The sequence below is a fragment of the Macrotis lagotis genome, chromosome X (genome assembly GCF_037893015.1).
Source record: "Macrotis lagotis isolate mMagLag1 chromosome X, bilby.v1.9.chrom.fasta, whole genome shotgun sequence".
Classification (NCBI taxonomy): Eukaryota; Metazoa; Chordata; class Mammalia; order Peramelemorphia; family Peramelidae; genus Macrotis; species Macrotis lagotis.
The window spans coordinates 632,416,897-632,434,695 of NC_133666.1; the positions used below are offsets into that span (position 1 = coordinate 632,416,897).

The following is a 17,799-nucleotide window of genomic DNA, read 5'->3' on the forward strand; positions in this document are numbered from 1 at the left end:
GCCTGGGGTCTGCTTATAGTGGGTTTCAGAATTTTAGGTCTCGTGTTGACTGTCCTCTCCTGGTCCTTGTACCTGGACCCTTTGCTACTTTACCAGGTAACATCCAGGCTAGTGGAGAGACCCCACAAACTGGTTGTAGAGTCCTGGTCATTGACTAGAGGGGGACAAGAGATGAGCCCCTTAGTTCCCCAGCTGGTCCAAGCAGCCACAGGGTGATGGAAAAGGGAGGGGAGGTCACCCATAAGGAGAAAGAAGGGATTGTTTTTATCATCGTTGTTTTTGACTTTGTGGCATCCTGGGGGCTGATTCCCTCAAGAAGGCTGGGGTTTCAGAAGCCACATTCCTCACCCACAGCTTGAGCTCCCTAGAAGAATCTGTTGACATCATCCAAACTGGTCTTACCACAGAGGTTTGGCCCTGGTCTGGCCTGTTTATGGGTTGTTTCTGAAGGTACATATGCAGCATGGGTCATGAAATTCAGAGTTGGGAAAGGTCCTTCAGGATCCTCTCGCTTCATTGTATAGATGGCAAAACTGAGATCCAGAGAAGGGAAAAGACTTGCCTGAGGTCATATATAAGGAGTAATAATACTAACAACCCCTCCAGCTTAGTGATTATAGGGAGCATTTGCCTCAAAACAGCCCTGAGAAGGGCAGTTAGATGGTACAGGGGATAGAGCACCAACCCTGGAGTCAGGAGTACCTGAGTTCAAATCTGGCCTCGACACTTAATAATTACCTAGCTATGTGGCCTTGGGCAAGCCACTTAACCCCATTGCCTTGCAAAAAACCTAAAAAAAAAAAAAAACATCCCTGAGAGGTGAGAAGTGGTTGAATTGTTGAACCTACTTTACAGGTAAAAGAACTAAGGGATGGAGGCAACCAGGTAGTGCAGTGAATTAGAGCACCAGTCATGGAGTCAGAAAGACCTGAGTTCAAATTTGACCTCAGACATTTAATAATTGCCTAGCTGTGTAATCTTGGGCAAATCATTTAACCCCATTGCCTTGCAAAAACAAAAAAAAGAACTAAAGGATGGGACCTAAGGTCAAGTCCAGAGTCCTGATTCTAAGCCCCCTCTTTTTCCCCTACCCCCCCATCTCTTGAGAGTTGATTGAGAGTGATTCATTGGGTACTTCTCAAGCCACTCTGTTAGGCCACACTGGGAATTGAGGGTTTGGAAGAGTTGGAGGAACAAGAGAAGGCATGACCCCCAGCCTCAGCTCACTGTCTGGGTGGGGGGCCAAGAGCAGACCCACAAAATTCAGAATCATGTCAAGTGGTAGAAATGAGGGAAGCAGAGCAGTAAAGATCATGGAGAGATTCAGTGGAAGGGAATCCTAGAGGGCGTTTTGGGTGAAGGGATACCTGAGCTGAGCCTTTGAATTTAGGAGAAGATTTAGAGAAGACTGAGGTCACTGCATTCATGTAAGAGGAATGGGTTTGGTAATTGTCCATAAGCACCCTGGTTTGGTGGAGCCTGAGGAAGATGACTGAGAGGGCCAGAGAACATAGTATGGGCCTCCTTGGGGGGTTAGACTGAGGTGCTAACATCTGATACAATTGGCAGCAGAGAGCCATGGCACTTGAACTGGAAAGTGAGGATAGAAGTGAACATGAACAAAATAGTCCAGGAGTATGAGAATGGAGGAGGGGGAGAGTGGACAGTTATATGAGAACAATGCATCAGGGAGTTAGGAAACCTGGGTTTGATTCCAACTTTTCCACCCTCTCACCATGTGACCTTGAGCAAAGTTATTCCCTTCTCTGGTCCTGCTTCCTCACCTATAAAATTGAGCCTCAGACACTCTCTTTCTTTTTTTTAAATTTTATTTAAGGCAATGGGGTTAAGTGACTTGCTCAAGGTCACACAGCTAGGCAATTATTAAGTGTCTGAGCTCAGATTTGAACTCCAATTCTCCTGACTCCTGAGCCAGTGCTCTATCCATCTATGCCATCTAGCTGGCCCTCTGCTATCTCTTTTCAGTTGTGATATCTCATGGTCCTGTGCACACTGAGCCTCACTATCCCAGATTGTCTTCTTGCTACCTGTCCCATCCATCTCCAAAGAACCATCACCACTCCCTCCTTCCCTTTCCATAAGTAAGTTTCTAAAATGGCCTTTAAGGTTGAGTTTTAAAAAATCAACTTTGTAAGTACAAGATGGGTCAAGTGTGGGCCCACAACAAATCATCTTAAAAAGCCCTGTGGGTTTGGTAGACTATAAGCTCGAATGCCAGCTATCAGTTTTTTATTTTAAGTTCTCAGACCCTAGGTTAAGAACCTCTGAACTAGAGAGACATGAGGGTCTTGCCTAGAAAGCTTATGGGTAAGGAGAAGATTTGTGTTAGGAGTTCCAGAAACTTTTTCCAGGAAGAAATAGGGTACCAAATTCAGAATCAAATCTAGGTTTAAATCATTCTGCCACTGGCTCCCTGATTGACACTAAGAGAGTCTTGGATGTCTCTGGGCCTCAGTTCCACTCCAAAACATGAGGTTATTGGATGGGCCTTTCATCTGCACCTTTTTGTGACTCTGGCACTGGCTCTTCTCCCCCTCCCAGCAGTGCCGTGGTCAGCCTGAGGGCTGACTTGGGCCCCTTGCTGTGGAACAGTAAAGGGGGGGTGGGGCTTGAATGCATGACCAACCGAGCAGATCCTTGGTTTCAGCTCCTGGGGCCTGTCAGCTCCAATCTGCCTAGCCCAGCTTGGTCCTGGGTCTGCCACTCTCCTTACCCTCCTGTCTTTCCCAGGTCCTCCCCAGGGCCTCACTGTCTTCAGCCTCTAGGATTTTGCCCCCTCTCATCTGACCTGTCTCCTTTTACTACTATCTGTCAGATTTTTGCTTTCTGTCTCCCCAAACCTTGGCCTCCAGTTCTTAATGCATCCCTCCACCCCCTTTCTTCCTGCTTGGTTTTGTATCATTCACCTGGTCATGGCTTTTGACTCCAAATCCAAAGCTTGTTACCCCACATTAGGCTGCTTCTCTTTATTGATGGGATTCCATTGAATGAGACCTCTTTCCCAAGGGTCAGAGCCTGACCCTTCCACCAAATCTGTAGGAGAGAGTGAGAGAAGTCCCAGAAGAGAAAGGGGGAGAACAAGAAGGGAATGTCAATGGAGGAGAGGAGAGGGGAAGAAAGAGAAGAAAATGGAAGAGATAAAGAGATAAAGAAAGAGAAAATAGAGGACTCAAATAAGGAGAATTAGGAAAGAAAAGTGATAGGAGAGAGGTGGAGATGGAGGAAAAGAGGGGCAGCTGCAAAGACTTTCTAGAGCAGATCTAGGTGTCTCACTCCCATGTTACCAACAAAACATCTACTCTGCACGTCAAGCACGTGAGAACTCCAAGACCCCAGAAATGGGGCTTTACACCCGTAAAAGAACAAAGGCTGTAGACCCAGTCATGATAATTTCCTAATGCCATCCTCCCCCTCAATGAGGGAATGCTTTTTTTCCCCCCTGAATGCTACCATCTTGTTTCCTGGGAGAGGGGATCAGATAGTACCAGCCTATTTCTGACCTTTCAGGGAATAAGGCTAGACTGAACAGAGTCATGGAATGACACAGCTGGGAGAAACACCGTGTCATAGAATGTCTGGACTAGGAGACCTCTAAGGACTAGGAAAGCATCAGTTCCAATGCTTCATTTTACAGATCAGGAAATTGAGGTTCCAAGAAGGGATATGAATGACTTCCTCAGGGTCCCCCAACAAATCTAGGAGTGGAACCCCAGATTTTTGAGACTGTGGGCAGAGCTCTTTGTCCTGCTCTGCCTGTGAGTGTAAGCAGGAGGTCTGGGAAATGGCCCAATCCCCTCCAAGTCAGACTGTTGCTCAGCAACCCAGCACAACACCTTAGGGCAGAAGGGGGCACTGAATTCCTGGGAGCTGAGGTGCTCACAAGCCAAGGGCAAAGTTCCCAGGTGCTACTCCATGGAGCTAGGCCTCTCCAACAATCCCACAGCCCCTTTCCCCTTTGTATTTGCATCATTTCGGCAATCTTCCCAACAGCTCCTGAAGGATCCAGATCTGGGCCTTGAGCCTTCCTGCTCAGGTCAGCTTCTCAGAGTGGCACTTGGAGCAGAGACAGGGGAGGAAGGGGAAGGGATGAGCACTTCTACAGTAGTGCTGTGTGCTAAGCCCTTCTCTCAATAGCCCTGGCAGTGAGATGCTCCTTATTTTATAGAAGAGGAAACTGAGACTGGATTTGAATTCAGGTCTCCTGACTCCAGCCCCTGTACCACCCAGCTTCCTCAAGAGTACGGTAGAGACCTGGTAGTTTATAAAGGACAATCTGCCTTCCAAAAGCATGTTCCAGGACACCACAGATTCTGGCAGGATCCGCCAAGTGGGAGAAGCTCACAGCATGGGCCTGGGTCTGAATGATCTGTTTGGCATCCAAAGACCAGTCTAAGTGAGAGGAGGCTTTCCCTCCAGCAGGCTGACCACCAGGGGAGGATTTTTTTTTTGTTTTTTGGCAGCCGCACTTGTGAGACAGCCCAGCTCATTCTCCTCACCTGTCTACCCAGGCATATTCTAGACCTGATTTCTTCCTCTATATCTCTCATCTACAGTTCTGTCTCTCCATGTGCACTGCCATCACCGAAGTACTGGCTGCCATCACCTCTGCTGCCCCATCACCTCCTACCTGGTCACCCTTCTCATAGCTTCTGCCATCTAATGGCCTCCCTCTGCCTACACCTCCCTCTGCCTACACCCATATCCTCAGGAAATCCTCCAGGGTCTTTTACCTCTAGAAGAATTATAAAACTTCCGGTGGCATTGAAAGCTTCTTACAGCTTGGTTCCTCAGGACATTTCTAATCTTAAGGTCTTCTTCCCCTTATCTACTCTGTGCTGCAGTCATACAGGCCCATTTGCTCTTCTCACATGCAGCATTCTTTCTCCCACCTCCATGTCTTTGCACCAGCTTTCCCCCATACCTGGAAGTATTGCCATCCTCATCTCCAAGTCTTCATTTCCCTAGGCACCATTTCCTCCCCAAGGCCTTTCTTGCCCTCTTGCCACCAATTGCTAGTATCCTTTCCTCTCAAGTTACCTCTTATCTATGATGTATGCATTCAGGTATATGCCCATGGACAAACATTTTTGTTTCCCGAATTTGACTGTAATCTCCTTGAAGTCAGGAGCCATTTTTGCTCTTTTTTTCTTTGTATCCCCAACACTCAGGACATCAGAGATAACAATGATCTTGCCCTAGGCTGCCCCCACAGTGTTTTACGCAAACTCAAGTGAGGTGATATATGTAAAATGTTTTGACTATCTTGTGAAAACGGGTTTTCCTTGTGTTAGCTCAGGGTCAGGAGCCCTTGGATCTGAGACCCTCCTCCAGCATATACCAACTGCATACCTTGAACAACCCTCCTAGTTCCTCATCTTTCAAGCTCTCTAAGCTAAGAAAAATATTATTGTTGAGATACAAATCCAGAATAACAATAACTAGCCTTTATACGGCACTTTAAGGTTCGCAGCGCACCTCCTCTGATACTATCGCCTGGGGAGTGGTTATTTTTAGTTTGTGGCTGAGGACCCTGAGGCAGGTAGAGGTTAAATGACTTGTCCAGGGTCACAGAGCTCGTACATGTTCGAGACTAGATTTGAACTCAGTCTCTCTCCATCACTCTACCTGCAGTTAATGCTAGGCAATCAGAAGCAAGTATAAAAGAAAGTCTCCCAGTCTCCAGCTGAGAGGACTTGAACCTTTATAAATTTCTGGTCCAATTCCTTCACTAAAGTTCTTCAAGCTTCTATGTGGCCCATGATCTGGTTCAGGTGAGGTATCCAGACTTCCTCCTGGTTCCAGATGAATCCTAGAAGCCCTCCTACAGATAGTGAGAGTAGCCTCAGAAGTAGGAGTCTGTTCCACAGCCCCAATCAGCTCCCTGTCTGCTGGCCATAGCCCTAGAGTCCTGCTTTTACAACATAAAGCTTCATGATATTGGAGGCAAAGACCTTGACCTGGAGGCAGAGAACCAGGTTTTGTATACTGCTTACTATCCAGGCGGCTTGGGTAAGCTGCTTCTCCTCTCTCTGGGTCTCAACTTCCACAACTGTAAAATGGGAGGTAGGATTAAACTGGATGATCTGGGACATCTTCCAGTTTAAAAATCTCCTGATCCCAAGTTAGGGTATTTTTTCAGCACTGTGATTCTTTAGACTGTCTCTTAGCTGTGCACATTGAGATGGATTTGAGGATGTAGTCAGAATCAGGAGCCCAGAACCATCTTGAGGTGATGCCCTCTAGGACCACACTCCCCACTCCTCCCCAGACCCAGTCCAGACCTAAGATAGCTGACCTATTTTCAGTTTCTCCAAGAGGCCTCATATGGTAAGAATCTAGTAGCCTAGTTCAAGGTTCTAACTCGGTAGAAAGAGAGGTCAAAGTCACATAGCTACTACTTATTGGAACTAGACTTTGAACTTGACTGCTTACTGATCATGTGAGCTAAAATTTGCAAACTTAGCAAACTCTCTAATGGTTAGTGATTATCCTGGCACCAGATCCTACTCTCTGGCCATTACCCTAGGCTTGCCCTCAACAAGAATCAGATCTGGGTTAAAACTTGAGTTTATTGGCTGGATGAGCCTGTTTTCTCTCCTGCAAGGGGGTGCAGCAGTACCTGTACCTCCCTCACTTTGTAAGGGGAATACTTTGTGAACTAACTTTAAAGAGGGAGAAAAATATGGTTCATTAGGTAGTTCTTCTACTTGAATATTCCATTTTAAAGAGAATTCTAGAATGTTAGGCCAGGACAAGTCATGGAACCTCTCTGGGTCTCAGTTTCCTCATCTGTAAAGACAGCCTCTGAGGTCCCCTCTGGTTCTAGTTCTCTGATCCCAGAACAAATAAATCATAGATCTTAGAATAGGTTATTCATCATTTATATCAAAGACTATCTCAGGACAACAAAGGGCCAAGGTACATTGAAAGTATTTTTCACTTTGTTGGTTCATATAATCCCCACCCAGACACCCAGGAATGTGCTTGGTATTCCCTGTGGAGTGAGAACAATTCTCCCCTGTAAGCCAAAAGTTGACAAAAGTGTAGGAGAGCAGCTTATTAAAAGAAGGGTGTTCAACCCTAGATCCCAGAAACATGTGGAAATCCCTAGAGTGCTCTGGAGTCCTGAGGGTGAGGCCTCCCCTGGCAGAGTAGGCTCTGCCTTCATCCAGGCATGATCCCTTAGGCCTCCATGCACCTTCTGTAGTCATCCTCTCCTTGTGATCACCTAAGCTTTTGGCTCAAACTCTTTCTCCTCTGTGTCCTCTTCATTATCTCACATTTACCAGCCTCACCCAGAAGCATGCACCAAACCTTCAGGTGGAAATACTTCTGCTTTTGAGTAATGGTAAAATAAAGGACAAGGGAAGAACAAATAATCCATCACTAGTTGAAACTGTCAGCCAGAAAGGACCTTAGAACACAGAAGGTCAGAGCTGGGATGGTCCTTAGAATACAGGATGTTAAAACTGGGAGGGCTGGAAGGGCCCTTAGAACATAGATTGTCAGGGCTCGGAGGACCCTCAGAATGTAGATTGTCAGGGCTGGGAGGGCCATTAGAACACAGAAAGTCGGGAGCTGGCAGGGCCCCCAGAGAACATTCTTAGTTCAGCCCTTAGGGAGGAAACAGAACACCAGAGAAGTCTGAGGACAGTGGTGACCAAAGTCAAGAACAGTAGACCCCAGGTATCCAGAATCTCCCCACAGGTCTTGATACCCCTTCCTGCCTTGTAGCACATCCGATTCTGATCTAAGACCCCTTCCGAAGCACCCTGGCCATACTTGCCATGCTTGGTTCCCTGCACCCTGTGTCTGGGAACTCCTCCCTGCTAGCTCTTTTCCCATTAACTTAAGAGGCCATCGGTTCCTGTTCAGAAAATCCTCTTCCCCTCCCTCCTAGACTAGTAAGAAGGAGGAGGTGGGGTGAGGGGGGAAGCTGCTGGCAAGAGGCAAATGATCATTTCTGGCTCCAGGAGTTTCTAATGTAAGTGCTGATAACCTTTTCCCAGGATGGTGCATCGACCTCTAAATATAGATCTAGATATTTGTAAAACTAATGCCTGGGCCCATGGGGCCAGGTAGAGGGGGGCAAAGACTGGATGGAGCTGGCAGTCTTACCTCTCTGATCTAGGAGAGCTGGGCAGAGCCAAGTGCCTCTGTCTATTTGGTCTTCCTCCTCTACTGAGTCTGGGAGTCCCTGGGACTGCTGGGAGGGGGGAGAAGGCCTGACCTAGCCAAGCCCTCCAGTCTACAATACAAATCTTCAGCCCATAGCATCATCCTCTCATCCTGGACTAGCCCTTCTATCCATGAGGGAGATCCTGTAAACCCACCACTACCATCACCCGAGCCTAGTTCCGGACAGGATCCCCTATTTCACATTTATGAGAGCCCCACTGCCCAGAGAACAGAAGGCAATGTTATGGTCTGGATGATTTTATTGGAACACAGCCATGCCCCGCCAGTTTAAATATTTCTGTAAATTCTTGGCTAACTGGATTAGAGGGAATTGAGCTGAACTCATCTAATCTAGATCGATCGTAACCAAGGCTGGAGGCGGAGGTGTGGGAACTTGGTTTTCTGGGACAGGGTTGAGTAGATTGGGTGCAGTGGAAAGACCCCTAGTTTTGGTAGCTGAGAATTGGGTTCAGATCCTGTGTGCCTCTTGGGGCCTCAGTTTCCTCATTAATAAAACTAAGGCACTGGACCAGATAACCCCCATGATCTCTTCCCTCTCTGAATCATGTGTTTTTAGGACTTTGCCCTAGATGTCCCCAAGCTCACTTCTTTCATTTAAGCTCTTTCCCTCAATTCACCCAGTACCCATTGAATGCTGCTATGCTGTAGTGAGCTTTGATCTCAGTGCTGGTCATGCCACCCAGATCCCTTCTCTCCACTGCAGGCACACACGCACACATATAATCTTATACTTTATCTCTCTCTCTCTCTCTCTCTCTCTCTCTCTCTCTCTCTCTCTCTCTCTCTCTCTCTCTCTCTCTCTCTCTCTCTGACACACACACACACACACACAGAGCTTTTTCCCTCCTGCTCTCTGAGGGTACCATAGAAAATGGTCAGTAGGGCCTTTCCAGCTCAGAATATCTTTCTGGAACTTCTGGCCCTACTAGATACAGGGCTGGGAAAGAATGCCCAAAGCTAATGGAGTCCAGAATAGATGGAAATGGCAGGGACAGGTCCTGGAGGTGGTTTAACAAGTTCAAAGGGAAGGAACTCTTAATTCAGCAAACATATATAAAGAGGCCCTGTCTCAGTGGGTCCTGTCCTAGGTGAATTGTGGAAAAGTACCTGTAGAGTGTAAACTGATTGATGGCAGGCATTGCTTTGGCTGGACCCTCTCTCCATGACTCCTAAAGCAGCACCTGCCTTAGTTCACACTTAGATCAACAATGCTGAGTCAGAACCAGGATGGAGAGTTCCCATTGCTCTGCATAGATTTGAGGAAGGTGAGAGCACTTCTCTCAGGAGATGGGAGGAAAGGGTTTTTTTTGGGGGGGGGGGTGGAAGAGAGGAAAGAGACTGAGCAAGATTCTGAACCAAGCCTTAAGTAGAAAGGATTTCAGCAGCGAGAGATGAGACAGCCTAGTTCCAAAACTGGAAGGAACCTCAGAAGTTGTATTGTCCACTTTGCTGAGATCTCAGGAAGATCCCACAATTCAAACCCCTTTCCTCTGATTCCTGGAACAGGGCTCCTGGGGTACATTCCAAGCATGCAGGTAGCAGCTGATAATGTCCCTCATGAAACATGAGGATCATGACCAGACAAGGGAAGCCACAAGATGCCTTTGGTTTTTCCCATAACTTTGGGGATGTGCCAAAGGCAGGTAGTGTCTAGACCCATGGCGGCAGTGATCCCCGTGCATGTCAGACTTCATCTGCATATCACATTCAGTTTGGAGTGCCATGTTTGAAGAAGACCTTATGTGGCAAAAGGATCAGAGACCAGAGGGTAGGAAGATTGGTCAGTGGCAATTCATAAGATTTAGAGATCTTAAGAGATCGTCTAGTCCATCTCCCAGTTTTTCAAAGTGAAAAACCAAGGACTAGAGAAGAAGATAACCTGGTTGAAATGACTCACGTTTAAATTCTTCCTCAGACTCTCCCAAGCTGTGTGATCCTGAGAAAACCAGTGAACATCTCTCAGCCTTAGTTTCTTTATCCGAAAAATAGGGGAAATAACAACCATCAATTCCTAAGATAGTTGTGGGGGTCGGACAAGATGCATTTGCAAAGTCTTGTGTAACCCTGAAAGCACTATAGAAATGTTGAGCATTGTAATTATTATTATCCTTATTATTGAATGCTTAGTTTGGTGAAGGCTTCATGGGGGGCCTGTGATGGCAGTGGTCAGGGGCACTGCCCTGAATGGTGTAGAATATGAGAACTAATCAAAAGTGGAATGGATTGCCTTGTGGGCACTGAGCTCCCTATCCCTAGAGGAGTTCAATCAGAGATTTGCTGGCCACTTTGCCAAGGATGCTATGCAGAGGTGAGTTTAACTACAAATTGGACTAGTCACATTCTGAGATTGCTCCCAACTCTAGGACCATGTGATCTTGCTGAAATGTGAACTTCCTGGGTCCCAAAGAGAGACCCCTCCCCAGGAGGGAGGAGCTAGATCTGTTTCTGCATGTGGCGTGATGCATAGTTTTCTAGAGCATCTGCATCACCCTGCCCATCTGCATGTGTCCAGCCAGGCCCAGCCTCAGTCCAGCCCAGATTCCATTACATTAACCCCCTTTGCGCCCACCAGGTCTTTGAGACCCCAAGCAAGGTGCAAAGTTCTGGCTCTGGCATCAGCATTCCTGAGTTCTTGTGCCAGTTCAGCAGCTCACTACCTGTATGACTCTGGGCAGGTCCCTGTGCTGATCTCTCTTGTGTAAATTGAGGCATTAGTCCTAACGGATTTCTAAAGTCCCTCTATTCTTGTGTTATTATTGAATAGCCCTCATCTCAGAGGTTGCCTCTTTCCTTTCCTACAGAACCCCCCAGATTCATCAAGGAGCCCCGGGATCAGATTGGGGTTTCAGGTGGTGTGGCTTCCTTTGTTTGTCAGGCCACTGGAGACCCCAAGCCACGGGTGACTTGGAACAAGAAAGGCAAGAAGGTGAACTCGCAGCGATTTGAGGTAAGGAAGCATCTTCCCACCTCCCACCTCCCTACTGTCTCCAGCTTCAGCCCACTAAAAAGCTGGCAATCTAATACATAAGTACAACCCCCCCACCTACACATCCCCCTAAACATATCTGTATACATCCTCTCCCTCTCTCTCTCACACACATACACACACACACACACACACACTCTCTTTCTCTCCACTCACATTCTTGCTCTCCAACACATATGCACATAGCCAGACAATTTCAATCCCTAATGCACCCAAAGGTCACACCTGTGGGCCTCCATAGAGAAGAGCTCATGCAACTTTTTCATGACCCCAAACTCCCCCCCCCCCCCCAGGCTATCTGAGTTTGACCCCACACAGAGATTATACTAAAATGGGGCTTAGGTTCTCAAAGTGAGCCTTACTCTGAATTTAGATCCCCATTGAAAGACATAAGTGCATTCTGTAGACATTCACCCTGGTGATGGCTAGCATTTCCCACTTCTCCCTATCCTTCCTCCCTGGAAACCCTTCCTTACAATAGGAGAAGGAAGAAGGAAAGGGGGAACCAGGAACAATCCTTACCGTGCCCTAAATTTAATCATTCTTGAACCTTGCCTGTGATCTCAATTCAAAAAATGAATCAGCTGAGTAGAATACTTTTGAAATTGTCATCCCTTTATTCTTTCCAGCTGTTTATCCATCTGTATCCTGCCACTACCTCCCCAGATAAGCCTTTATTCAGACATAAATGCACATCCATTATCACATACACCCCTGTATAGATATACTTATTAGTCATGCCCCCACATCAGTACAGTCTTACATAAACATAGTTCCAGCTATTCACCTTTATATATGCATATATTCTTTTACATACATACATTTACATACATGAATACATACATTTATATACATATATACATACACACTCAAAAGTATGTATTCACATATAAACACACACTGTGAAAAAAGACACCCAACCTCCCTCACAGATTCAGATATTCATCCTTATAAAGGATATACATAGACCCTTGATGCCCAGAGAAACACATCCCTGTACATCTAGAGAGAGGGTTAGGGACCAGACCTGTGACTTCATTGACTTAGGGTCTGCACCTCTCAATGCAACTTGTAATCTCAGAAAGCTGTCTGAAAAACAAGTAAAATGAATTGCCAAAAATCACCAAGGAAATATCAGAGATGGGATTTGAACCCAGATTTTCCTGGAGCTAAACTGTTCACTTTCTCTGTTCACTATTCCATATTCTAACACACGTGTGTACACTCACACATATACATATTCTCTTATAGGTCAGTTCCAAAATCTTCTTTCCTACTAAACAAAGATACACATATATATTCTATGCACATATATATGTATATATGTGTGTGTACATATACACACATCCCATTATATATAAAATTTGTAGGCATACACCCCTTCACATATTTACAAGTGTATACTTTACCATGTCACTTCACTACTGTGTGCCTTAGTTAACATATCTGTAAAATGGGGATAGCAATGGTGACTACTGCCTAAGGTTGTGGGGATATAATGAGATGATATTTATAAAGTGCTATGTAAATGCCAGCTGTTACAATTATTATTATTCTACTATTATACAAATATATTATTCACCCGCTTATCCACAGTTATATCCTCTTGTACTTGGCTCTACAAATATAACCATAGGACCTCGTGCCAGCTCATATAGAACACATATCCCAATGTACCCCCCTATCTTCTGCATCATATCTTCCCTTTGTCACCATAGGTCCCTGAATCTCAGTCACATTACCATTGGCAAAAAGAGAGAAGAAAGCATGTACTTGCAGTCCCCACTAGGCTGGAGGCTCCAAAGAGGGTTGGGGTGAGGTAATTCAACTGAGGACCCGGATGCTCATCCACTCCTTTTCTCCCTGTCAGACTATCGAGTTTGATGAGAGTGCTGGTGCAGTGCTTCGGATCCAACCCCTGAGGACACCCCGAGATGAGAATGTGTATGAATGTGTGGCACAAAATCCCATCGGGGAGATCACCGTGCATGCTAAGCTCACTGTCCTCCGAGGTACTGGAAGCCCCAGTTTTGGTCTGGTTAAGAGCAGGGTCCTCACTTCAGTATAGCCTTCCTATTGGGCTCCAATTGGAACAAGAGAGAGAGGTGTGGTGTGGGGGGAGGGGAAGGGTATCTACCTCCACAGTGGCCTTTTTGCCAGTCTAGAATCAATAGATTTGGAGTCAGGGGACCTAAATACAAATCCTTTAGGCAAGTTACTAAAGTTCTGGTGCCTTAGTTTCACTCTCTCTAAAATGAGGTAGTTGGACTAGATAATCTCTGAAGGCCCTTACAGCTCCAAATCTTATGATCCCATGAGTCTGCGAGTAATTAGAGCAGGCCTTAGTGTATACTTGGCCCTGTACTCTGTTGGACTCACAAGGTAGGAGGGAGGTTGCCTCTCTACCTTTGAGGAGCTCAGCATCTAGGTGGGGAGAAGATAAGGGTTCTAGCGCCTTGATGAGCCTCATTTTCCCCATTTGTAAAGGATGTAAAATATTGTCCAACTTGACCTTCCTTATTTGTACAGTTTGGGTAGGGGCACGAGGAGGACAAAGAAGAAACAAAAACTGCCTAAGTCCTCCTCTGGTGTCCCCTGATGACATGAGAAATAGCCTGGGCTCTAAAGACCATTCTCTGTCTGTCCTGAACCAGTCTTAAGTCATCTGGGGAGAGACTCAGCACACAGTGATGGGGGTATTTGGCCAGAGCCACCCTCTGAGACTCTCTACAAAACTGGGCGGGGGCTACATATCTAAGTGGTGAAGAAAATGCCCATATCAATCAAATCACATATCCATTTCCAGAACACTGTAAGATTTATAAAATATCTTCCTCCCAACAACTCGTGATCCCTGTGTTACAGATTAGGAAACTGAGGTTTAAAGAGACTTGCCCACAGTCATACAACTAGTTGGGTTCAGAGCAGAAATTCATACCCTTCATATCTTAGATGGCAAAGTGGAGAGATCTGAATTCAAATCTAACTTCAGATACTTTACCAACTGCCTGCCTCAGTTGTTTCATTTGTAAACTGGAGTTGATCTTGGCACCTTCCTCCCAGGATTGTTTGGAGGATGATCTTTGTAAAATCTCTTAGCCCCACAGTAGGCCTTCTATAAGTGTTTCTTTTCTTTTCTTCCTTCCCTTCTCCAGGCCCAAGACACTCTCCAGCCCCCCATATGTAGACCTCAGTCCTCTAGGGTGAGGAACTCGTTAAGATTTCAGCAGGGAGTAACGAACCTACCAGAAAGAACGAATGGTTTTCGAGCACTTTAGCAACACCCATTTGCTTACCTGCCCATTAATGTGCTCGTTACAAATAATTATCTTTTCATTACAGTAGGTCCAGCAGGACTACTGCGTGACTGCACTTCATTAGTATTGCTGGAGTTCCTGAGTGTATTGGAAAATAACACAATTGCCTTTCTCTCTAACCCTAATTCTCTTCTCAGCTTTGACAGCAACCCGGGCCAGGCCCCCCTACAGGTAGGCAGCCAGTCCAAGCCATCCAATTGGCCTGAGATAACCCTTGCTCAGCTGGAGAACTAAAATCACCTTCCCCTTCACCTAGCTTTTTCCAGGCTCCACCACCCCACTGCACTCCCTTGATTACCTAAGGCAGGATGACACTAGCAGTCTGTCGGTTGATCAGTAGGGGAAAGATTTGACCCAGATGTACCTGAAAGGCCCTGGATCTGGGGTACAGGAAAGGAGTAGGTGGAGATTTGCTGTCTATAGGGCCAAAGAAGCTCCATGGAGCCTTGGAGTTAAAGGGTCTGGACTGGCTTCTAGGCTCCCCCCGCCCCACTTAACTCTCTGTGTTATTATGGAAAAGTCACCTCTCCTTCCTGGATCCCAGGTTACATCTATAAACAAAGGGGGATGACCCCTTCTTGGTCCTGGGAATGGCCACTGACCAGAATAGGGGAAGAGTTTCTTGAGGCATCACAGGAAGGGGAAAGTTCCCACCCAGCCCCCTCTCCTTATCTTCTGGGCTGGATTCCTCAGAGGCTTAGGAGTCAGCCAGACTAGCACAGGCTGTTTCTTCCCTGGACCCTGACCCATCTGGACCCTGATCCAAGCAATGATTGGTTCCTGGTACCAGAGAGAGGGAGGGAAATGGGGATCTGGAGGAAACAGCTCCTCCACCCTCCCCTTGCAGCCCAAGGCAGACTCCTCTCCCATCCCCTGCCAGTGACTCCTTCCCCAGAGATAGGCACACAGTGACCTTTGTGCAGCTTTCATGAAACATGGGCCTGCTCCTTGAGGCCCTGATTTCACTGTCAGAACCTGGAGAGTTAAAAGGACAAACTCTGAATCCATTAACTTCCTCCGTCACAGAGAGAGGCAGGCAGACAGAGACCAAGGAGGGAAGCAGGGCTTCCCTCCCAGTCTTCCCATCCTGGGCTGGCTCCTTGGTTCTTCCTCTTCTCCTTCCAGTCCTTCTCAGGAACACCCTGGATTTCCATTTGCCCTTCTTTGGGCATGTACAGACTCACAAGATTTCAGAGTGACAGGACCTTCATTTTAAATGCTCCCTCATTTTATAGACGAGGAAACTGAGGACCCAGTGTCTCCTCCCCGCTGGCCAAGCTCATCTGTCTGCAGAAAGCTGACAGTGCTCTGTCACCTTCCCCTTTCTCTTGATCCTCATGTCCATAAATATACATGTGAGTGAGCTAGAACAGAAAACACACACTCCCTTTTGCTTTTAATTATTAAACAGCTGTGCCCACTGCGGGGAAGGAGCAGCAGTGCCACCCGCAGCCTCCTCTCTCCTTCCTGGGACCAGAGAGAGCCTGAGGATAGTCTCCCCTCTGGCGGGTGATCTGCTTTGGGCAAGGGCTGGTGGTAGAGGTTCCAGGCCTGGCAGTCTAGCACAGAGCCCTTTTTAAGGCCAGGTGCCCTTTGGTCTCTCTTTAGAAGCAGAGTTGGAAGAGTCACCCTTCATCTCAAAGTCAAACCATTGAAGATCTCTGCTGTTGCTCCTTGGAAGCAAAAGAATATCGTAAGAATTTGAGTACTAAAGGACCTCACGGCTTATCTTGTCAAACCCCTTTGTTTTATAAGCAGGGAAACTGAGCCACAGAGAGGGGAAAGGATTTGTTGCTAGTCAGGGGTAGACCTGGTATTTGAGCCCATGACTCCTCATTCCCCTCTACTGTGCTATTGTGACTTCTTCCACCCACCATTTAGGTGGGTGACTTTGGGGATATATGGTCAGCACCCTCAGAAACCAACCAATAGACCCTGGTGAGATACTTGGTACCACCAAATCTGCCCCTGCAAAAACTGGACTTCCCTTAGGCCTTTTCTTCTTGGAGAAGTATGTTAGAAATAGGTTGAATGAATTAGCACCTCATCTTATCCATTTTTTTTTCAAACCAGATTTGTAATTTCATTAGGATAGGGAGATCTCATCCCTGAGCAGAAATCTCTTCTCTGGTGTTGGAGAATTCGCTACCCCTTAAAGGAGCCCCATTTAGGGACAGCTTTCATTGGGAGGACATTTTTCCTTACATCAAGCTGAGATGTGTCTTCAAATAACTTCTTCCTCTTGGTCCTAATTCTGCCTAATCCTATTTCCCCCATGACAACCCTTCAAACAATTTAAGACATTGTCATGTTCTATAACTCCCAACCAAATTATCTATATATGAAACATCTTCAATTCCTTCAACGGATGATCATCTAAAGTGGCTTCAAATCCCCTCACCCTTCTTATCGACCTCTTCTAATATACTCCAGCTTGTCAATATCGCCCTCCCCCCAAAATGTGGCACCCAGAATGGAAAGCAGCATTCCAGATGGAGTCATCAGGTCAGAGAAATGCAGGATTTTTTCTTTTCTGGGTTTCTCACTTCTCATCATAAAGCCCAAGACTGTATTTGGCTCTTTTTATCATCATGTTATCTTGTTGACTCATGTAGCCCACTAAGACCATCAGATCTCCTTTCCCCATGAACTGTTTTTAGTACAACTGGTACCTGATTCAGGTATTCCCTTCGAAGTGTTTCTGACCAGTGGTCATTCAGCCTCAGTGAGCATTTCCTCCTTTTCCAAAAAATTACCTTTCCTGACCAGGGAAGATCATGCTATTTAGTACTTAATCATAGTTTGTCTTGTCACCTTCAGTATCGCTTCACTCTGAGCTCCATAATGGGATGGTAAATTCCCTGGAGATGGGGCACTGGTTCCTCCCCCTCTGCTTCCTCTGCTCTTAGCTAGGCATCAGGAAAGGCTTAGTCATGGAAAAGGTTGGAACTGAAGGACTAGTTGCTGCACATTATTCAAAGGAACCTCATCACCTGTGGAAAGGAAGGGCAGGATTTCTTTGTCCGGATGGAAAGGAACGGGAGTGTCTGAACTGAGTGCCAATTTGTGATGCTTGGAGACACTTTCTCTACTGATCTGATCCTCAAATCTGATCACGCCTCTTGCCGTTGTTGTTTTAATTAAACTCCGAGGAATTCTGCAGAATGTGCTGCAAGATGAACATTTTTGTTTAATTAGAAACACTCAGTAATAATAGTTGTACGAGGCCTCCCCCAACACACACACACACACATAAGCACACACACATGCACGTGT

At 46.4% G+C, this 17,799-nt stretch overlaps 1 protein-coding gene across 17 annotated transcripts in view; it reads left to right on the plus strand.

Annotated features, from left to right (window-relative positions):
* Positions 1-17,799, plus strand: part of PTPRS (protein tyrosine phosphatase receptor type S) — a 213,580-nt gene that overhangs the window by 111,073 nt on the left and 84,708 nt on the right. For all 17 annotated transcript variants that reach the window (XM_074203905.1, XM_074203904.1, XM_074203907.1 and 14 more), the window contains 2 exons: positions 11,022-11,167; positions 13,077-13,218. In XM_074203905.1, the coding sequence (XP_074060006.1) occupies positions 11,022-11,167; positions 13,077-13,218 (288 nt within the window). The remainder of the gene's footprint in view (positions 1-11,021; positions 11,168-13,076; positions 13,219-17,799) is intronic.